Below are 23,566 nucleotides of genomic sequence, written 5' to 3'. Positions count from 1 at the left end.
CCAATACATTTATTTTGTAGTTTTGTCCCAGTATTTCCACAGTGTCAATCTAGTAAACACATCTCACCTCAGACATGTGAATCCAGCCCCTGGGCAGGGTAACCCCAATGGGGTAGCTCTTGTAGTGAAGATAGACTATAAATTATCCATCTGATGAAACTTTGATCTGGGTTTTCTCTCACCCCTGGGCCACAGATAGGAACCAGGACCCCTCTGGCACCATGATGTTGAGTGATAAAGCCATAAAACGGCCTATTTTATCAGGCTTTCTGACCCTTCCCCTTTTCTTAGGTGTCATAACTCTTAACAGCTTGGTTATACTTCAAGGAACTGTGACCATAAATTCCATCAGACTCAAACCCTTACCAAGACAACCAAATTTTCCTCATTTTTTTTAATGCAAATTACAATTATGACTTAACACAACTTGAGCAATTGAGGGTTAAGGGCCTTGCCCAGGGGCCAACAGTGGCAACTTGGAAGTGGTGGGGCTTGAATTGGCAACCTTCTGATTACTAGTCAAGTACCTTAACCTCATCTCATACAGATAAGTCCACAAATACATGTCCCACAGATTATTATTTTTTCATTATTAGTTCCTTATTAATTTGCATTATTCATACAAATCAATGCACTTGTCTATTGTTTACCTCATGTTCATTATAAATAAATTGGTAATAAATTGTTAACAAATTGTTAACCACTCCTAATTGTGTTTACTAGAACTTTAGATGAACCAATTAGACAAAAATAAATTAAAGGCTAAGCACCACCTAATATGACTGTGTCAAACACATACACACAGCGAGTTTCTAGCTTGTGATGATCGATAGTTAGAAAACGTTTTTACAAACTCAAGAAATACGGTAAACAGGGTAAGTGAAATTACTTCGCCCATTTTAGTTGACATTAGCTAACATTAGCTAGGTTAGTAGCCAACTGACTGACTTGCTCAGCTTGGTGGCTCAAACAATACTAGGCTAAAACGTGGTTGCATTACGAAGATTTATATTGGATTTTATGAATGTTAAATCGACGTAGATCGCTTTTACCGAAACAACGATACCTCAACATTTGCCTTTAGCTAGGTTAGCTAATATAGTTACTGTCATTAATGGCTCAGCGCAAAGTTTCTGTTCGTTATTTAGCTAGCTAACCTAGGTTAGATAGCCGCTACGCTTCCCATAATGATCCAGCAAATTTCCAAACACTTGAGTACTGTCAGTTTATTTCACTTTTTTCAACGTATGAAATTAGCACTAGACCTTCACTGAAGTCAGCCACGCAGAAGATTAGGTGTTGATGATGCATACATTTTAAGGCTTGGACGCATATAACCTAGACAGATATGATTAACTTACAAAAAATGCATGTTAGACCACTAAAGCAAATGCATTAGCTGGGTTAGCTAGCTATATACATACTTGGATACATGACAAGCTAATAAAATGAGAAATATAACCAGCTAGATAATCAAATGCCCATGCTATATATAACTGTAATTGTCAAGATTACTTTTAGTAATATTTTTACTTTTAGGTTCAGTTTTGAGTATAACCGCTAACATAGGTTTTTACCAGTCGGAATTCCCAATTCTGACTACTGGCTTAGGTTGTTCGTTGCTCTCTGCTGCAGCTTCTTCTATCTTTGGCTCAAATATAAATGATAGAATTTCACTTTTATGATATACAGTCACCGACACTTTCACTGCTGATTCATCAAATTCAAAAATATCTTCGGAATCTGAAGAACCATTACTGGTAAATTCCCAGTCCGTCAGTCATAATGTTTGATAACAACGTCGTTGTTCACTGTTGTCCACCAGTGACGTCAATTTAACTTTCTGGAATTTCGACTTCCGGATTTTTCCCGTCAATTTACTTGAATTCGTCATTTTTAAAAAAATGAACACTTTATTTTCAACTTAATTCACATATACATTTTTTTTTCAGTAGCTAAGATAATGGGAAATCTTCAGGGTGGTCCATTAGATGGTGCTTAGCCTTTAAAATCTAGTTTGTAATTTCTAGACAACAGGAAAGAAATTAAATTTATTATGCAATTGCTTTTCCCATCCTAGGGTCTGATGCTCACTTCTACAACCCTGCACTATTTATTCTAAATTCAAGTCTTTTCATGTGCCATTTGAACACTACTGTGACGCTGCAGTTTCTTTCTGGATCAAAAAGTATGATATCTAATCTTTTACAAACTAGAAAGGTAGAAATTGGTAGTAAATATGTGATTTTCTTTGTTTAATTGATTTGTGGTGGATCCTACTAGAATGTCCGACAGGAATTTCTTATATTTTAGTTTGCGTTTGTTGGAATTTACTAACCACAGCTGATATCAAGCTAGCTCACCTTGCTGTGTCGATTGTGACTAAGGTTTCATCCTATGGCTGGCAATAAATTAATTCCAGAATAGCCATCAAAAGCAAGGACGAAACACTTGGCCACTGATACCCAAAACTCCTACTTCTGAAAGGCCCAGTAGATATATATATATATATATAAAAATAAAAAAAATCCAATCCGTGGATCAAGAAGCCTAGTCGTCTCATTATCAGCATATGTCGGTCGAGCAAGTTCGAGCTAGCAACGTGATGTAAGACGGACACTCACTCAGTGCCTTCCAGACGGTTTAATGGAGAACGGACACTCTCAGCGCCATCCAGACGGTTTCGGCGTAAAACGGACACTTAATGCCTACAGTCTATATATCACAATTAGACCCCTAACTCTTTCCCCTCCTCTGCAATGCAGACGTCTCAGTCCTATAATTAGTTTTTCCTCCGGCTATTTCAAAAATTTCCTCTTCTCTCAAGTCTTTCTGTTATACCCGTTATACACCACGAATCGATGGGTTAAGTTTCCTTTGTTGGTCTTTATTAGGTTGAAATGTAGGCTGCCCGTTTGGTCATTTAAAACATTTTTTTTCTCTCTCTCATTAGCCTAGTTAACTACTTTAGTCCACCACAAATGTAAAATATTTGTTTTACTATAGCGATTCTAGTGAACTCATTACCTCTGGTCATTAGTAGAATCGTAGTCAATGATTTTAATGCATGTTTACCTAACTCTATTTACTCAATAAATACATGCCTTAGTTATTACGTCTGAGAGCTACAGAGTGATTTATATTCCATATTTGGTAGACGGGAAATAGTCGTCATCAAGCTGACGTCTTTCATAAATTGACTTAGTTTATAAATTAATAATATCTTAGTAAAAATTAATTCTCCCTGTTAGATTGGTTCTCCAAGTAAACCTTATCAACTGTGATTGACAATTTATTAACATGTTAAAAGCACTACATTCTCTTAGCCAGTTAGCACTTCAACGACAACAACGCCCAAGCTGCAGAGTAAAGACAAATGAAGTATAGTATCAAGGTATTGTATAGCATCTTATTCCTGCAGATTGGTAAGTATTGTGTCTTAACTGAAAAGTTGAAACAAGGTGCATTCTCGGACAAAAGAAAAAAAAAACCCATTGTGATAGCATATCACACTGAACAAACCATAAATGTTTTGTAATTGTTTGTTTTAAAACTGGATAGCTATATCATGAGCTTGATAAAAGGTGCTCGTGTAAAAAAAAAGAGGAAGACATGAGTTTGTACCAAGTGGTTTATTGATAGACTTTCAGCATATAAGCTGAAGTTCCTGGATACAAAAACCCACTGTTTAACTCATCTTTTGCCATAATTTTAGTTCCCTTCATTTTTAAGTGACTTTTGTGACTTTTTATATAAAAAGTTAGCAGTCCTCACATATTTACCATTTACAATGAACAAGCGGCAAAATGTCCCTTTTTGTGATCTGAGGAAATGAAGCCCATAACTGAAATGAAGATACAGTCATCATGTGGGACACCTCTGTGGTTCAGCAATACATTCAAAAATGACACATTCAAGTTAATTGTACACATATTAGACGACCTTTTTCTGCAATTTAAAAGAACTGGATTATGAATATGGACACTTGACAACAGTTATGACACATGCCTTCCATCATGTTTACTATCAAATATCCTTCGGCTATTATGTCAGACATCAGCATTGCCAGCTAGTTAAAAACCTTCTTTGCAGTCACCCTAACCCTATAGTTACAGTATAAATGCCAGTGTGTAATGAGGCAGATGGACATCAGTCAAAATAAGATTAAATAATTCACTATTCATCAGGCACAATGAACTCAGTCACACCGCAGACACTCAACTACTATAATGCATTTAAAGTTTACAATTCATTCTTCAGAGAGCTTAAAATAACCTCACACACACACACACACAAAAAAAACAAAAACAAACTCTGCAACTTTGACACGTCATAATACAGGCCCAAGATTCTGTAGTTACAGTGTCTGTCAGAAGAGTTGGACACCGTCTTCAAACCATCTGGGTATGAGATGTCTGCCTTCCTCAAGTGCCTCATACCTCGACTGCATGGATTACTTGATCCACTGCATTTGTGCATACACATAGAAATAATAATATTGGTCTGTCAGCAAAATTAGTACATCAAGTCTATAAAGTGAGATTAAAGCAACCTACTAATGTGATCATTCACGCACCAGCCTCTTTCGCACACTACAGTTCATTAGTTATTTATCAGAACTTTGGACTGAGAGAAGCGCTACAGTATAGGGATCTCCATTTGCAGTGCTAACTTGTATACATTTCCTAACATCACCCTCTATTAAGGGCCATTCAAATGTTTATTACATTGTAATAAACACTTACACCAACCCATTCAAAGAAATGCATATGCTGTAAATACATAGTTAGGTATATTAGTGGGGCTGTTGAAACAGCTTTTTAAAATGCTTATAAGGGTAATAATATAATGACATTCATTTGAGAGAAATGGGTGAGGGTTGAAATTGGATGGCTTGAATTGGCATAGCTGCACTGTCCATCATTCTGACCACGAATAGCTAAGCTGTTACTCAGTTAGCCAAACTGAAAAAGGCATCCAAACTCTGAAACGCATAGTACTCAAACTCAGGAAGACAATGATGAGCTGAACATGAGAATACAAAGATATCGTCTTATTTTACAGTCATTCCAATGTTTCCAAAATCAAAAAAGTGCTTAAAAAGGTGTTTTAACCAGGGAAAGGGACCATAAGATTCCCTCATAGTTAAATATGCTACATTTTCTTACAGTCCACAAAAATTCCACATTTGATAAAGTAGGGAAATCCAGTAGCACAAAATCAGAAATGACACACTGACCTCTGAATGAACTGTACTGTAGAAAACAAGAGACATTGATGCTATTACAGTCACAGCTGCTATACAAAATAATCCACACAAATTACTTTGTATAGATTATTTACAGGCACTGTCAATCTGTCATAAGAGTAATGTTCTTTATTAATATTTTTACAGAAAAAAGTTTGCAAGACAGCAAGGAAAAGAAAAGGGACTGAACAAAAGGCAACATTCATTCCTCACTGAGGCTTGTCTGTGTGGATAACTTTGGGGCCAGGATTAAGTCATCACTGGTTGGCCCTGGACCCTTCATCGCCATGCTGGCCCCTACCATGACCGGGTAGCTTCGGTTTCTTCGAATCCCTGGCAGACCTCCTATTGAGCTGGTAACGCCAGTATGAGCTCCAAACGGAGGCCCAGCTAGGCCCAGCACAGGCTCTGGTGTTGTGGCTCTCAGCCCAAAACTGAAATGCTTCACCTTGTCCACCAGGCAGAGATTCTGCACACTCACCTCTGTCTGGCACTGGGAGTCTGAACGGGTCTTGGCATCTGCCCCCCGTATCTCTTTCAGAATGGAGCTGGCTGGCCGCGAGGCCAGGAAGTTCTCATAGGGTGGGTCAGAGGGGCTGAAGTCTACAGGCAGCACAGGGCAGGTCGCTTTGGACTTGATGGGTGAGTTGGGCGGGGTCGATGGCAGCATGCCCGGGCCTGCAGCCTCAGGGGTGTTTGTACCTGAGGAAGAGGGCTTGGGTACAGGGTTTCTCTCGGCCCGGTCCCAGCTGCACGGGATGTAGACGGCCGCGTAGATGCCTCGCTCCTGTAGGAGACGCACCAGGCCCAGAGAGGTGCTCGTGGTCTTTGTGTGGTCACGCAGGTTGGTAAAGCTCTCAGCAAGGCTGAGGCGGCGTGGTGTGCAGGGGGTGGAGACTGGGGTGGAGAGGAGACTGCAGCTGGGCATTACACTGGAGGCCAGTGACGGAGCTGCTGCCATCACGCTGGCACACAGCACAAAACAAACCAAGCAACAATTACATTACCAATCCAGCATATGTGAGATAAGCAGATACTCTCAGAGCTAGAACTTGAGCTCTGTGATCCTCTAAAACTTGCATTCTGCAGTAGGCTGATGTAAACTGCCTTTACTTTCTTAATACAGAAATGTATTATTTGCACATCACTTCCAGAACATTCTCAGTGATTATGTGGAAAGAAATGTTCTCACAAAAGGAGCATCTCTGTTTTCACATGCATGTCTATTTACTGCCCTTTAGTGCTTATAATAACCCCAAATGCATTCATCATTACTTAAGATCCCATACAGCACAATTAGGCCGTTGGTTACATCCGCTGTATCTACTATGACTAACAGTTATCCCTCAGACTTTGTCAAAAATACTTGTGTTAAGCCATAGGCACCCCTTCAGGACCATTAGAGGGTTAGAACAGTGCAGCTTTGGTTAAAACAGGCATGCGCATGACCCCAGCATGTGCACACATGCTGGGGTCATGTGACCAATTCTCACCCTGAGTGGGCATGGCTCAGAGAGCCTGCTCTAAGCCCGGCCTCAAAACAACATGGTACAGTGCTGCCTCCCCCTCCTCTCCATCCTCATCCTCCCCACTATCATCATCATCATCATCATCACCACCTGATCTGCAGGAAACCAATCAAATATCTTGCATGTTTGCTGCACACACCAGTGTCCAATCCAGGGAACCAATTCTCTGTGCCTACACTATAAAGGCATACTGTGCTTGTTTTGTACACATAATGGGGGAAAAAACTACAATAAACCATAAACAACTCAATATTTAGGTTCTATTTACTTATACAAGTACAATAATAACGAACAGCTCAAATAAGCGCTACAAAATATCACTAAAAGGGTCCTACTATAACCACACATTTTAAGGAACGAACAAGCGTGTGTGCAATATATAGCACCCTCTGGTGTTCAGGAAAAGGCAGTGCATGGCTCTTACCTGGGCGTCACTCTGGTCAGGTCATCTGAAGGGTGTAGTATTCGGCAGGTAGTGAAGGTGTAGGTAGAGCTAGTGTGAGACATACATTTACCAGGGAAATGCACTGTGAACAGCAAAAGAGGAGACAAAACATATGAATGCACAGAGAAGCAGACATATACCCCAGCAGACCAAAGACCAGGTTAAAACTGCATCACGAAACAAGACAGAGCACAACTCAGTTTTAATTCAACCTGTTTAAGTGAGTGAAGAAAGATAAAACCTAGACTCCCTGTTCCTGCTGCCATATAGATGCAGTGAATTACTGTGGTGTTTACAGTTGTATTAATTCAATTTTTATGAGCAGAAAATGTCATGGCTCGTATTTATCCTGATGCAGTTTTAAAGAGACGGACACAGCAGAACGGAACAATAAGCGAGACATTTGATCACATCATTAGACAGCCATTCCAGTTCAAAGTAAAACAGTAAAAATGCTTTGAACAATAACACTCTAAAAAGACAATTGTGTGTCTGTGTGGAACAGTGGCATGCAGTCCTTCAGAGGAGGAGTAACAAAAGTGGACGGAAAAATATATTTTTTATTTTACTTTTTATTTTTGAAATATCAACCTATTCATGAAGGCTACATGGTCTTGGCTACTATAGGATGCATTTCAATCAGAGAGTGTAACCAATCAAAACTGCTCATTAGTATTCCTGCAGGTACTTGCTGCTGCGTCCACGTGCCACTTCCTGTGATATTTTCAAGTCTTTCTACACGTTTTCAAGTAATGCAAGTCTACTGGTAAAATCTGACCAGTGCAATTTATCATTTTCTCTTCTGGGCAGGCCTATAGGAGCCAGGCCCTTCTCAGCATTCTAAAGAAAGGGCTGTGGCAATATTAAAACTTAACTGTCCATGTACCTGTATGTACAATGTCTAGGTACTTACTACTGCAGCCAGCTAATTTTGAATGGTGACAAGTGAGACAGACATTATGGCACACTTGACTGAAAAGCCTTTTTTAAGGCTGCCCTTCAATGAAAATAATCACAATAATAATTCAGCAAGGTTGGCCAACTCCATCTATAAATCAGAAAGCAAAAGTTATGCAAGTTTCCACAAGGCAAATTATGAGAGCACTGGCTACCAACTAGCCTGCAGCATACACAGTTGTTTTGTTGATTATAGTTGCATTCCAGGGACTGTTGACCTGCATTTTGGAATCCAGGCAATAATCTGCAAGTAATATTTTTTTATGCAAAATGCACTGCAATCAGTGACTGACTTACTGCATAGGCACTAGGAAAAGGATAAACGAGTGTGAGCACACAACAGGACCTGCCCAAACCATATGTATTGGTGTGCGTGTGGGTAGCTAAGTATGTGACCTGTCCTTTGCTGATGGACTAAGGTTGCCCTCTCTCTCTCTCAGTTGTGTGTGAGTATGCTCAGACTGTTTTTATTAGAACTAACGCACACACCCCTTTTTACTCCATGACCTTGTACTGCATACTAGCAATGTGCTGGGGCCCCCTTAGGGGAGTGTGTATGTAATACATGTCCACACACCTTATCCTTTCACCATACTATGTCCTTAAACAGATGATTAATCTCAAACATCTCAGTGATGCATCAGTGCTCTTTTCACAGAAGTCAATAGGTGAATCAAATTCAGCTATGAAACATGAATTTTTTTGTATAAAACAGCACTGTTGGAAGCTGTCAGGACTTTGTCAAGCAGGTGGAAAGATATCTAAAGCAAGATTACTCTGGTCAAAGTGGAGCATTGAACCGAATGAAGGGCAATTTAGAATAAATGGCAAATCAGTCAGGAAAGAATCTGATAGGCGCCAGAAATGAGAACACAGTCCACTGTAATTGTTGCCCATCCCTAGATACAATAATTCTCATATTACCGTCATAAAACCATGGGAGAAAGTGAATTTACATGGTCTGAAATTTTTCTACACTGGAGCTTACTACTCCTTCAAATTCATCATTCTTCACTGCACATCTGTGCAAAAGTAGACTATAACTCGATAAAGCTTCCAAGCCTGAAAGTGGCTGAGAATTAAAGAATAGCTCAATATATAAATACAGAGGACATGGGGCTGTACGTTTTCAGAGACTGTATTTTCATATCTCTGCCTGCCATAATACCCCCACAGACAAAAGAGGTAGAGGAGAAAGTACATATATAAAAATAGAAAAAAAAAAAGTCACTATACTCAAAACAATCATGGTAGCACATGTCAAGGAGGGATGAGGTAGTGGTGGGCGTGTCCTGGATGTGCATCAGCCTATCCCAGGCCACCAGGCGCTGCTGCATGCGATAAATATGATAAACAGGCAAATCTTCCCAGCATGCTGAGTTCTACTAGAGCTTGACTATGTGGGTGAGGGGTATGTGGACACCCTCCCTTAGACCAGTGTTAAGATGTTCTCTCACCAGATGCCACCTCCTCATCCTCCTCAGAGGGCAGCTCTGGGTGTGTGGAGGCCCCCATGTCTCCTCCGGTCTCCCCACTCTGCTCCTCCAGGCTGTGGAAGTTGGTGGTACGTTGGTGGCAGGGACCCGGCAAACATGGAACTGAGTCCAGGCCTGAGGCAGAGCGAGTGGTGTGAAGGCGCTGGCGATCGCCTGGCTCATCCTCCTCCAAGTCCGCGAACTGGTACACCTCCTCGACGTCTAACTGCAGTGGGCGAAAGCCCTTGGTCACCACGCCTGGCCGGGCATCCAGAATGCCACCCAGGTTAGGCTGGGCAAGCTGCTGCCATGCGTGCAGGGTGGCTGACCCTGAGTGAAAGCAGAGATTAGATAGATATAGGTGACCTGAAAAGGCCCTGTAATAGTATGAAATGAAATTTAAAAAAAAAAAAGAAAAAGAAAAAAAAAGTCGTTACTCCAAGGTACTTCAAAGAAATACTATATACCATAATTAATTATATTTTTTTCTTGAAAGCAATTCCTGCAACAAAATTTGAATGTGAAAAGCAGTGATGTGTATAGGCAACTGACTAACAGAGGTCATTAAGCCCCATCAGTCTTCAGAACTATCCTAGATTTCTGATACAAATACATCTAAATCTCACAGAGTTCTATGTGCCGTATACAGCCACACCACAAATGTTTAAAACGGACAGCAGAGGGACCTCTTGTTTGCAGAAAGAGTATGTCAGTCTTAGCAGGAAGATAATGTCAGACCTAAATCAGCAAAGGCTTACTTTATTTTTAGGCAAAAAAATTAAATTAAACACTGCAATAAATGTCTAATTTGCAATGACTAAGAAGGTGAAGGTAGTTAATGTAGTTGCTGTCAATTACATCCCACAGAGGGGGTAAGAGGGGGACACTATCTGAAGAGATCATTAAATCTGTGGAGACCTTTCTCAAACTTCCAAGCAGAATTTGGAGGAACTGTGCAGAATTCTAGCTGATTCTGTTTTGCTTGTGCATGTATTGCTCTAAGGGTTAGGAGCAGACAAACTGTAGAAAGAAAGAGAGAAAGAAGGGGGATGTGAGAAAAACCAACAAGGAATTTATTGAAATTGAAAAACAAGATTCAAAACATAAATTGAAAAGTATCAGGAAAGACTAAGATTAATACAGAACAGAGCAAAAGAAAAGTGCCAAAGTGCTAAAGAAAATCAAGAAAGTGCTGGACCTAACCAACCCGAGAGCAAAACCATGCTGGCAACCACAGACATTTCTACTGTAGCTAAATTATAATATACCAAAGCAAAAATGTCCTTCCAAACCAATTGTACTGTATAAGCTTTTGATTCATAACTTCTCACTTTATTTCAAGAAACACTGACAGGATAAAGTATTAGCAGGGCCACAGAGACCAGAATTGTGTGTTATTTCCTCTAGACTCACTGTGGAAATATTAAGGCATGAATACAAGCGAATGTATTTGAAACATACACCATATGCTGTCAGCACTACACATAGTTAACTATAGAATACGTTTGCAGTGGTAGCTCAGTGGCTAAGGTACTTGACTTGTAATCAGATGGTTGCTAGTTCAAGCCCCACCACTGCCAGGTTTCCACTATTGGGCAAGGCCCTTAACCCTCAGTTGTACTCAGTCAATTGTAAGTCGCTTTGGATAAAAGCGTCGGGTAAATGTAATGTAAATGTTTGCTCTCTATGCTAAGAAAAATTGCACTGAAGCTCTAAAGTGTAGTAATGCACATTTGTCAAAGAGGGCTGAAAGAGTGTATGCAATTGTGCATGTTTGTGCACTTGCATGAGTATGCGCGTGTGTGGGTATGCTTGCGTGCATATTCAGGTGCATCCGTGTGAATTCTTGCGTGGGTGTGTGCGTCTAAATCTGGAACCAGCAGCGTGGTTGTGTGTGTCTGAAGTAGAAGGAGTGGTGCGTGGACAGGTCACCAGCGTGCTGGTGCATGATGGCCCAGAGTGCGTCTAAGAGCAGCAGGACCAGAGGCCTGCCCTCGGACCGGTCACCTTCCAGGGGCTTGACGATCTGCAGTTTCTCGGGCAGGTAGGAGCGGCTGTAGATGGAGCAGACTGAGCGCAAGGAGATTATGCTGTCGGCGGGGGTGAGTGAGCCGCTGCCCTGGGGTGCCTCCTCGCCCTTCTCTTTGGCCAGTGCGTTCAGCTTGCGCTCCCGCTCCTCCTCAAAGAAGCGCCGCTCGCTCAGGTAGTTGTCGCGGCGGAGGGAGAGGCGCCGCAGTGCCGCCTCCAGGTCACAGGAGCCTGGTGCGCCCGGTGTGCCTGCCTTCTTGTTTGTGTCATCTGAGCTGAAAGAACAAATGAGAAAAGTAAGAGAAAGTACTTCACCATGTATATATGCTTCACTCTGCTTTAAAGGTTTGTTCAATTAACTCTTAATTACATTAATCATCATCATCAGAGCCAATTACAAACTTTGCTGTTAACTCTTTCGAATCACATGCCACCAAAGCAACCCACTCTTATTTCATGGGTTGCACAATGGAAACAGACAGAAATGTATATTATACAAACTAGCATACAGGAAAGTATCATGTTAGAATACAGTCCCAGTCCAGTTGTGTGTGATGGCGGAGCCAAGCAAATTATTAAAATTTGTCACATTAAATTAAAACAAATCATAATGTGTCACTTACTACTAACAAACTGAGCTTGTCTAACTTATTATTGAATACAACAATGCTGATATTCATTACTCCCTCTCGTGATATTGCTTAAATATATTTTTATGTATTTTATAACAGAATGGAATATAAACCAAAAATTTATATGCTCTCACTCACCCATCCTGTGGAGAGTGACCCTCCACAAACATGCTGTTGGTGCGGTTGTCCATGACACTCCCCTCTCCCCCATACACACTGGACCTGGGTGTGCTCAGACAACTGGACTGCCTAGAATTCATAGTCGATGTCTGATTGGACCCTGGGATGTTCATGGGGGAGGGGCCCAGGGAGCGCAGGCGAACTGACTGGTTAATGTTGCGCACTGTCTGGAAGACGCGCTTTGGGTGCAACCTGAAGGAACGCGCGCGCACGCACACACACACACACACACACACACGGAAGTATTTGAGGTAAAAAGAGAACCAAGAAATTGTGTCTACAAAAACTTTAGATGTATTAAACCACGTTATTTTAATGTTATTTTATTCAGTCTCATTTTATTCTTAATCAGACTTGCATTTAAATGAAACTTCAAACTTCATTGATACAGTAGTATGTCTGTGATGCATACCTCTGTTCTTCTACTTCTGGGTCAGCCATCTGAATCTCTTTCCGCATGGTCCCTTCGATTTCAGCAGCTAAGGAATCCTGTTACAACAGCATATAGAACGATAGACACCAATAACAGATAATGCTGTTTCTGGGCTCATGTAAGGGTGATTTTACATTGCTAGGCTGATTAAGCGCAACCTACAGAGATCAGGTCCTATCCAGCTTTCAGTAAACGATACATTTAGTTAACAGCAGCGTAAACTTGGGGGGCATGCACACAATCCAGGGCAGGGACCAAGTTTAACAAAAGTGCAAATGGGTGGGACAGGGACGAGTACAGTGGAGTGGAGGGAAGAATCGGGCTGAAGGGAGTTGCAGTGATGGGGTCGATGAGGACGCAGCTCCCTTCGTGCTGCTCTACGTTGTGTTGCTCTGCCAACCTCACCATGGGGAAGAGGCCGAGGGAGTGGAAGCGCCGCGGCGTGCTCAGAGGCATCGTTTTGTTCCTGAAGTTCTTCAGCTCCTCCTGAGCCTCATGTAGCATTTCCATGCACTCTGCATACTTATCCTCCAAATCCTGCAGCTACACCCAGAAGAAAAAGAATCTCGTCATGAAAGTACAAAATAGATTTAATTTGTTCCACTTAGGCTGTGTCAATATTTAAAACTTAAGCCCAACCTTATTAAATTAAGTGTTAAGATTTTTGCTCCTGTTTGCTTTTTTTGTGCTACCCATAACTTGTTGGGGACTGTTTTTTTTTTTTTTTTTTTGGGGGGGGGGGGGGGGGGAAATAGATAACAGCATATACCAAATGCAGAATTGTAAATGATTAGCACATCTGGGTGATTCCATTGAAATGTGTTAGCATGTTCATGTACTTCCACACACACTCCATGTTCTCGTCTGAGCTGTCGCAGGTTACTAGGAACCCCAAATTTTTGGAAGCACACAGGAGCTAAAAGACCTGCCCATCAACTGCATTCAACAATAGTGTGACCATCAGATACCACAGAGCTTGTGTAAAGCTTAGCATGCATGCTGCTAACTTGTTAATGGCTTGAAGCTTAAGGTTTTGAGTAAAATTCGATCCTGCATGATGTTCCTTAATCTAGATGCATCGGCTGCCATGCATTCCAAGTATGACTGCATGCACCAAAATTAACATCTGCAATGTGACAATTCAGGATGAGTACATATACCGTTACACCCCTAATATACAGCTCTAGACAAAATTAAGTGACTGCTCCAAATGTTTCTTAAATCTCCACCTCTACCTGTATGGCAGCCATTCCATTACAGCGTCTACTGAATTCCAACACAGGCACACCTCATTATACTAAATGAGGTACCGATTAGGTGATCATCTGAACCACATCTTGTTTAACATGGAAGCATAGAAAAAACACTGCTGTGGACATCACTATTCTCTTGTGATAGGACCAGGTAGAGGGTAAAAACAGCGCTAGTAGTATAATTGGAAAAAATGACCATGCCAAAAGAGTGGAAAATAAATATTTTCAGTGCAGAAAAGAAGGGCTCAATCCTGACTTTACTAGGAGAGGAACACAGTCAGTATCAATTTACTTCCATTCATAAATTTCAAAGAGACAGTTCTAAGAACAAGGTTAAACAGTAAACATTGGGGACAACAAAGCTATAGACCGGCAGAGGATGAAAATTCTCCACTGATCGGGATGATGCCAACTCATTCAAATGTCACTCAATAGCTACAGGATGACCAAGTGACCTACAGAAAGAATGGCAAAGTGCAGCCGGGGTGAAGCGCACAGCAAGAAATTAGCTTATTTTGAACCTAGGAGCAGGACTTAAGTTGTGCAAACCTAGAAAAAAGGCTTTCATCAATGAGAAGCAAAGAAGAGCCAGACTGAGGTTTGCAAAAAGCCATAAGGATTGGACCATAGAGGACTGGAATAAGATCATGTTCTATGAAGAGTCCAGTTTTCAGCTTGGCAAAACACCTGGCGGTCTAATGGTTTGACGAATAGCTCAGGAGACCTACAAACCATAATGTCTCACACCCACTGTGAAGTTTGGTAGAGGATCAGTGAGGATCTGAGGGTACTTCAGCAAGGCTAGAATTGGGCAGATGTGTTTTTGTGAACATGAATCGACACATACAAGGTTAAAGAAAACTTGCTTCTTTCTGTTCTGACCAATGTTCCCCAAATCTGAGGACTGTTTTTCCCCAGCAGGACAATACTCCATGCCACACAAACCAGGACAATCAAGGTGTGACTGGAAGACCACCACAAGCTTCAGGCCTGAAACCCACTGAAAACCTCTGGAATGTGATCAAGAGGAAGATGGATGATGACAGTCCATCAAACAAAGCTGAGCTGCATGAGTTTGCTCCAGCAATGTAAAACACTGGAGGAGATCATGCCAGGAAACATCCTGTGATAGAAAATCAGGGCTATTGTACTAAATATTGATTACTGAACTATCCCCAAGTTCACAGTCATATTGGGTTGTTTACAAATGCCCCCCCATGGAGTCTGAAAAGAATGCATCTGTCATTTTGACCAGTTTTCATTTTTTGCAAATAAATGACTGACATTTTCTCCAATTTCCAAATCAAACTAGTCAATTTTAGAATAAAAAAAAAAAAAGATTTTCCTTTATTCTATAAAAGGGTGGAGAGTGAAAGAACCAAGCTGATGATGCATGCTCATTCAGGACCAAAACTAACAAATCTCATCTTATATTTTATTATTAGATAATGTATTATATTGTAGTGCTATGAGCCTGGAGGTGGAGTGCAGAATGGCATTACCTCAGCAGTGAGCTGTCTCTGGGCATCTTTAGCAGCTCCCAGATGCTGGGTGAGCTCCTCATTCTCCACTGCATACTGCAAAACCCACATCCACACAGCAGTTATATCAGCTCAAGGCCCGTGCCTGTTTAGAGCGCCAGTATGAAGACAGGCTGGGGCTGCCCTAAAAGGGGAGTACTCACAAATTTGACTTTTTTCTGCAGGTCCACGATCTGTGAGAGCAGGTGTGTGATCTCTTCCTGCTGCCTGGAGGCATCCTCTGTTTTTCTTGCCAGTTCCTCAGCGAGCGACGAGATCTGCAGGTTTGCATCTCCTATGAAGGAATGAGGAAAATGGCACAGCCAAAGCTACTCATTCTCCACCAATACAAAGCTAAATGTTTTCCCTTTTTAAAGTTTGATTGAAAACTGAATGGTGCATTTTCATACATCACAAAATAGGAAAAGCACAAAAGATTGGACACAGATAATGTGCATAACCTGTTCAAGCTTAATCTATTACGAGCTACTCACTCAGCTCTTTCACACAGTCATTAACAAGCTGCTGTTCTTTCTCTTCATAGGAGATGGTCTCTGTCTCCAAGTGGCAGGCCTACGCACACACACACACACACACACACACACACACACACACACACACACACACACACACACACATTAAGAAAAGACGACCAGGTGTTGCAGACAATACAGACATCACGATACTGTCTTGCTTTCATTGTGATGTTGCAGTTCATGGTGAATTGTATAATAAGGTTGTCTGGGCTGTACTTTTCTACTAGTGTCCTAATGCTGAATGGTTCATGAGTTTAACCAGTTTTTCCTGCTAGAAATCCCACAAGGTTTAAAATACCAGGGAATTTCCCAGCACTCAGATGAATCGATTAAGTCCATAAAATGGTTTCAAACTATTCTTCTACAGGCCTGTACTACCCACTAAGGTGACAATGTACAGACACCTTTTCTTACTACTTCTAGACAACTCAGACAAATAGCTTCATTGTGTCTATTCTTGTGTGTATTGAGTCAATAAGGCATGGAATTCCATCCCCTTTCAGAGATCAGATGGTGGGATCGCTGGAGTAGAGTTACAGTTGAAAGACTATGCTCAGACAAAATAGACCAACTTTCTATGAACCAAAGATTAAATCTAGATAACGACCAAAAACTCTGAACTATGCAAACACTCCTTGCCTAATTTCAAGTAATTTGCATAAGGCAACCAAAGTATTTTTACCATTATTGCTGTGGTATGCAGCATGTGCAAATATACAGGAAGAAAATATCAGGCCTGGGTACATTTTTCTACCATTTAACTTCCCTGTGAAATGAATTGGCAGTCCCCTTTTCACCTTAGAGCGCAACACAACATTCTCCTCCTCTAGGTCTTGGAGTTTCTTCTGCAGCGAGTCCAGAGGGAAGATATTTGTCCCTGACACAGATGAGTCATTCCGCCGGACACTGAGACACAGAATGATGGTCAGTGAGTTATTAAAAACAATGGAAGCCCTCTAGCTGAGACTCTAGGTAGAACTGTATAATTAATGTACTGAAGTCAGCTTGATCTTATTTCATTAATCAATGTTTTACTAGCACTGGAGGACTAGTCATAGGCTTCCAACTATAATTAGCAGCAGCAGTCAATAATCAAATTGCTTCACTGTAATGTAACTCCAGCCTACAATGAAAGGTCAATATCAGATAGATGAGTCCAAGCCCTGAACAAGTCCATGCCACTAAATGGTTTCTGAGAGGTCAGGAGAGGTGGTCACCATGGGCAGCAGAAAGGTCTGATGGAGACAAATGTTTGGCCTTATACTTCATACCCAACCAGCTAGCCATGTCGACAGAAGCAGCACAATGTTTCAGATAGAGGTCTCCCTTACAACTAAATCTAAAAACAAATTCACATCATAAAAGTATTTGCTCAGAGTGATTCAGCAATGAGAAGTCCATATAATTGTAGAGATCACAGGAGAATTATAAAAATGAAGTCGTTCCTTAATGTAGGAAGGAAGGAGGAACAGGACATGGAGTACAAACAGAGGGAGCACAGTACCACAGCAGGATGGAGGGAGCACAAGCACAAGAGAAATAAGAACTCACGGGGTAGAGGTTACAGACTCTCCCTCACTCTCCTCAGCAGCACTGGTATAGAACTGAAGCAAGTCATCCTTCATAGAGAGGTCATGACGCAGTTGAGCAACCTGCAGGACACACAACACAATAGCAGGACTCTCAGGACATACTGCTCAGTGAAACAGCAGGGCACTCAGGCACTACAGCACAGTGGAACAGCCAAACACTTAGGGCCTGCCTGAGAACAACACACTCTGTGTGTTACTGGAGCTTATTGATGATTAAATGCTCCATCACTGGCAGGTTAACTAATGGTCCTGCATCAAATGAAAGTCCTGGACAACATTTAGTAAGTGTATATGAATGTTCAAAATGCACCAAACTGGTGGGCTGGCCATGGTACAGTTCTGACCAGTTCAGAAGTGGGGGGGGGGGGGGATATTTCTTGAATGTGTTCAGTTAAACTGATTTAAATAAGAAATGGATTAGTGTAAGTGAAGAGGCAGTGTCTTTATTAGTACTGAGAGTGTAGAACAGTCTCAGTAAAAATTACAGGTTCTAAGCAAACGGGCTCATTCCCTATGACTTTTGCCCTTTATTCCTGCCACACTTCCGCAGTGTAACGGGTCTCGCACCTCCTCCCGCATGTGCTCCACCTGTACCTCCAGGAGATCATTTCTCTCACTCAGGGTTTTGTTTTTCTTCAGCAGGGACTGACCGATATGGGCCGCCAACTCCAAGTCCCGCTCTTTCTGTAGACAGAAACAGTGAGATAGAGAAGAGTACCAATATTAAAGTGTACTGACTGACTAGAATATAGAACTTCTTATGAAAACAAGAACTAGGTCTGAAAAGTTCTGATGTGTCAGCTCTTGGGCCATACAGGCCACCACAAAGTTTGAAAAAGTTTGTCCTTTAGTAAAAGGGAGGATGAAAAGATCCAAAGAAGAGGATAAACTAAGCTCATTTGACTAAGTAAACAAGACGACCACAAACCCAAGCGCCATCTAGAAAACAACAACAACAGTTCTTTATTCTGGAGATCCATTTGCCTGGGCTATCATATGTGCTCATGTAGCTCACCTGGTAGAGCAGGAAAAACAATGTGCTAGTAACCCCATATGTACGTGTCATGCATGAATACATGCCTTCTTGAGCCTGCAATACTCATGAATACATCACGGTGTGTTTGCTGCTGGCATCAGGCTTAGAGTTGCAAATACAACATGGCAAGGATGGTTGACGTTAACTTTCTAAACATCACACATACGTTGGCAGGATATAGTGGTCAAAATGAGTGCTCATACGAAAATAAGTCCCATGTACTGCAGAAGCTGGTGAACACTGTGCACGGAGCACTGGGCTGCCCTCTATGCTCAACCATCATGTCCCTGAGTAATCCCCCCCCCCCCCCAACACGACTGACTTACCTCTTCAAGCAAACGTGTAACAGCATCTATGTCATTGTATGTCTTAGTCATCTGGCCCACTCTGTCAGCACACAGAACTGCATGGAAAACAAAAAAAGACAGACTCAGTCTTAGCATAGACTTATTATTACTTCACTATATTAAAACTTACCATGGAAAGCTAATAAAGTGTAGCCCTTCAGATGAAAATGGAGCCCGTCACTTAAATGAAATGCATAGCAGGCTAATAAATGATGGAAGATGAGGAGAGTGAAAGGATCTGTATTGAAGAGCCAGGCATCGTTAACGGAGTCACACCAACCTCTCCAGGCTTCCCATCTTAAACATGCTGTATTTATCACAATAGACCAAGCTGCTGTTCTGTCCCTCTGGGAAACATGGCTGTGTTTAGAGTATAATGACCACCAAGTATACAACGCATACAAGCTGGGGTGTCCTCCTCATATTACATAACCAGTCTAGGAACATGTATTGAACGTACTTGTATATAGAGTATTTTACGCACAGAAACCAAACCTGTGCAATTGCATTATGCCATTGTGTATAAAAGCCTCTCATACACTTCAACTGAATTTGATAGAGTGACAGCTCACACAATCCTATGACCTTCCCTGGGTCAGGTGCCATCCTGTCATACCTTCAAAGGCTAAAAATGATTGTTACATTTCATATTAAAACAGGCTATTCATACTGAAATGACCAACTATCCCATCACAATGAAAAAGGCAATGCCAGCCAACAAACAGTTCTGAATCACTAAATTCATTTGTAAATAAGTTCTACTGAATAATAAATACTTGACTTTATGAAGCAGGTTCTTCTAAAGGCAATGCATAAATTCATTTCATTGTGCAACACTAAAAAGGTAAAAACAAGAGTTATCGGGTCTCAAATGCAGTTTTTTCCATAAGAGATTAAAGACATGGCACAGACCACTGCGAACAGCCATATACCTTCCAAACGTAGCACTGTCATTAACAGTTAAGGTATTTTTATAGTCAAAATATTTATGTATCCACCAGCAATAAGGAAAGTCTATCAGCATTAAACACTGGACTGTTGATAATAGCTGGAACACCCAACACACATTAAGTACTACAGTAGTTGTGGTGGTAAGTGCAGGTGCGCTCTTCATCTGCTCTCTGCCAGTAGTCCAGCACAGGCTGAAAATGCAAAGCAGGTACTGCCATTTACGTCACACACCAAAGGGCCCACAGACAGCCTGTCAAATCTCTCACTAATGTGAGGATGCTGTCACAACACAGACACAGGCACAGGCGCACACACACACACACACACACACACACTAAGTTTTATCCGGAACTGCTAAACTAAAGACAACATAACCAACAACAACGATTAACTACTGTTTCTTGAAATAAAGTAATCCAAAGTTACATCAGAACAGTGACTCACTATGAACCTTAGGTACAGAAAGTACAACATCAAGTGATACGGTACTGCATCACAATGCCTAAGCAAACCTCAGACTTTCACCTAGCACACCCAGAAAAACAGACAGAAACTCCCTGCATACTGACTAGCTCTTCATCTGTCTTAGCAGCAGCATAGACGATGTGACTAGATCAGTAGCCTAGTGAAACTGAGTCCAAACTCATCAATAGATAACACAAGCCTTAGCAGGAGAGCACACCTGCAAAATACAGTAAAGACTGTGGAAACCTGAGATGAACTTCCCTTAGTAAATTTAACAACAGCAGACACCCACAGGCATGTGACCTGTAATAGACTTATGCATGCTATGGTCCACAATATAAAACATGAGCTGACAACAGGCATCATTTGGAGTGTATTCTGAAGTATATTGCATCTACAAATAAAATGTTAGATAGAAGCTGCTGATGATGCACAATTTTGGCCAATATCTAATGACACTGGTCAATTGAAAAAAGTGAAAATGAAATCAAATGAGCTTGTGCATGGGGTTATGTACAAACCCAATGCTTGACTGTTTGGGCTCAGTTGTATGCTATTCTGGCTGAAAGGGTGATAGCCTTGGTTGCTAGCAGGGCGAGGCATGAGAAGGCACGTCTCTCTGTGTGGGTGATAGGAGCTGCTTCATGCAGTCCTCCATGTTTATCCTCCTGGCAGCTTGCATACAGTGTTGTCATTCTATCACAAGCATTTAAATGTAAACTAAACACAGAGTCCTCTACTTAGAATGGGATCCTAAATGGGCATGTTCACACTGCGCAAACATATTCTGCATCACAAATGTGGTAGTGTGGTTTTATCTGGAGTTAAATCAAAAAACTAGTTATGTGGGAGGGAGGCAATCATACAAAGCTGACAAACATAAATCCTGAAGTACGAACTTAGTTCTTCTTTCTCAAATAACCTTAATATTACAAGTGGAGGCCAAACCTTTTTACAGGGTGTTATCAGAAATGTAAACACCAAAGTTCAGCAAGGGTGCTGCAACACCAAGCCTACTCAAAGAGAGCAGCAGGACAGAGTGAGGTATACCCGCTATCCTGAGAGGTGAAGAAGCTACCTTCAGCTAGTGTGCAAGACTCCTCGTCATCCTGTTCATCACCATCATTGGAACTGATGAAGCTAGACAGAGCAGCATAATCCAAGAGTTCTGAGGAAGAGTCACACTCAAGGCTTTCCGTAGCAGAAGGACGGCGTGACTCCATGGTGTCTGAGGGCTAGTGACGCCAAGGAAGGCAAGTGTGCCGCCAGCTTTCTGCCATTTCCAAAACAGCAATACTCATTCAAAAGGGCTTTTTAGACCACAAAACCATGTCCAAGGCTCTCAGAGGAGAAAACACACAGAGAGAGAGAGAGAGAGAGAGAGAGAGAGAGAGAGAACACTGCCCAGTGTGCACACCTGCCTGCAGTCTGTGACTAAGAGCCCTGCCACTACCACTTACTTAATTACAAATGAAAAGGAGCGTATCACAAACAAATAAACTAATTTTGATAAGATCAATAGCTGAAAATGACTGGGTAAAACTGTATGATTTAAATGAGTATTTCTGAATGAGACACTAGCATTGCATTCTCCTTTTATTATCAGGATAGCATTTCTTAGTCAAAACAGGAAACTCAGCACCCCTCTCTTGTGAAACTGGAATGGTTTCTTCCTCTCATGCACCATAGCAACGGGTCAAGGCGTAGCAGAGTTGTGTTAGGCTACACCTGTTGAGTAGGTGTGGCCATGCAATATCTCCAGGTGAGTCTGTTTACCTATAGTCATGGTAAACAATCACCACTGGAACTCTGGCATAGTCAGCTGGACTTAATATGACAAACTGAAACTATAGCTGCTGATAAGTTGTTTTTTTTTTTTAAATATAAATTGTAGTGCAGTTAAAGTTGTTTCTAAAATCCTTAAAATAATAACTTTTAAACCACTAAACAAATGAAAGAAAAAAAAGATACACAAATGTAAACATTCATTATCTGTACAAATACAATCCACCTCACTGACTTTATGTACCACGCACTAGCAGTAGTTATCATCAGGCATATAAGTATCAGAATATAAACTGGCATAAGCCTTATAGGGTTTGTATAATAGAGCCTGACCATGAGCTTCAAGTAGACATTTAAAAAATAAGCAAAACAACATGAGGGTTACATGGTACATATTTAAGTGACATCAGAAATGGCTCTGTCTTACTAAATGTAAATGTGAAACATGAATTCTGGTAAATCTAACCTCTTGCATTTCTTCCTTGTACTTTATGTGGAATGATGCGTCACACTCTAAACATCCAAACTATTTATAATCACTACAGTGCACTGCATCAGGCTTGTTATTGTGCCACAGTTAGAATTGTTCTGCAGGACTTGGCCTGTTAGTCTGCATTCACCTGCTGCAGGCCTCACATTCCTATGGAAACATAATAACAGCCACTCACAAAAGAAGGAAGCCCAGTGGCTGTGGTGGTGGCTGTCTTTTGTGTGAGCTATTTTACTCCTCTCCACCCCCCCCCCCCCAAAAAAAAACCCCAAAGTAAAACTGTGAGAGGGTGTGTATGTGTACGTGAGAGAGTGTGGTTGTGAGAGGGTGGGTGTGGAGGCTGGTCAATACCATCCTCTCCATACTCAGGTGATCAGTATGTGGAACCACAGTCTGCAGTAGGGAATGCGAGAGCATGAGAGCCATAGATGCTCTGCAAATCAATATGTGGGTCAGCAGCTCCAGGGTACCAGAGTGGAAGAACACAGTCCCACACTAGACCACAAGACACAGAGCTATACTACACACAAAGAAATACCACAAACACAAACCTATACCATGTACACCCACAAAACTCCACCACATATACTTGTAGACCAATGACACATAAACCCACAGGACTACACCACATACACTTACAGAACTACACTACATACACTCACAG

General features: G+C 41.5%; 1 protein-coding gene across 7 annotated transcripts in view; it reads right to left on the bottom strand.

Annotated features, from left to right (window-relative positions):
* Positions 1 to 3,617: 3,617 nt before the first annotated feature.
* Positions 3,618 to 23,566, bottom strand: part of trak1a (trafficking protein, kinesin binding 1a) — a 36,571-nt gene continuing 16,622 nt past the window's right edge. For 3 of the 7 annotated variants that reach the window (XM_027023217.2, XM_027023213.2, XM_027023214.2), the window contains 15 exons: positions 19,191 to 19,267; positions 18,396 to 18,512; positions 17,788 to 17,888; positions 17,034 to 17,142; positions 16,195 to 16,273; positions 15,865 to 15,995; positions 15,683 to 15,757; positions 13,333 to 13,470; positions 12,907 to 12,983; positions 12,453 to 12,686; positions 11,662 to 11,957; positions 10,573 to 10,674; positions 9,637 to 9,984; positions 7,202 to 7,304; positions 3,618 to 6,213 (listed from right to left, as the gene is read on the bottom strand). In XM_027023217.2, coding sequence (XP_026879018.2) covers positions 5,451 to 6,213; positions 7,202 to 7,304; positions 9,637 to 9,984; positions 10,573 to 10,674; positions 11,662 to 11,957; positions 12,453 to 12,686; positions 12,907 to 12,983; positions 13,333 to 13,470; positions 15,683 to 15,757; positions 15,865 to 15,995; positions 16,195 to 16,273; positions 17,034 to 17,142; positions 17,788 to 17,888; positions 18,396 to 18,512; positions 19,191 to 19,241 — 2,724 coding nt within the window. In that variant the 5' untranslated portion in view covers positions 19,242 to 19,267 and the 3' untranslated portion in view covers positions 3,618 to 5,450. Of the gene's footprint in view, positions 6,214 to 6,741; positions 6,873 to 7,201; positions 7,305 to 9,636; positions 9,985 to 10,572; positions 10,675 to 11,259; positions 11,958 to 12,452; positions 12,687 to 12,906; positions 12,984 to 13,332; positions 13,471 to 15,682; positions 15,758 to 15,864; positions 15,996 to 16,194; positions 16,274 to 17,033; positions 17,143 to 17,787; positions 17,889 to 18,395; positions 18,513 to 19,190; positions 19,268 to 23,566 lie in introns of those variants that run through there. The other 4 variants (XM_027023215.2, XM_027023216.2, XM_027023218.2 and 1 more) reach the window with 3 other exon arrangements.

Source organism: Electrophorus electricus, chromosome 10 (genome assembly GCF_013358815.1).
Source record: "Electrophorus electricus isolate fEleEle1 chromosome 10, fEleEle1.pri, whole genome shotgun sequence".
Classification (NCBI taxonomy): Eukaryota; Metazoa; Chordata; class Actinopteri; order Gymnotiformes; family Gymnotidae; genus Electrophorus; species Electrophorus electricus.
This window is presented reverse-complemented; position numbering and strand designations above follow the sequence as displayed.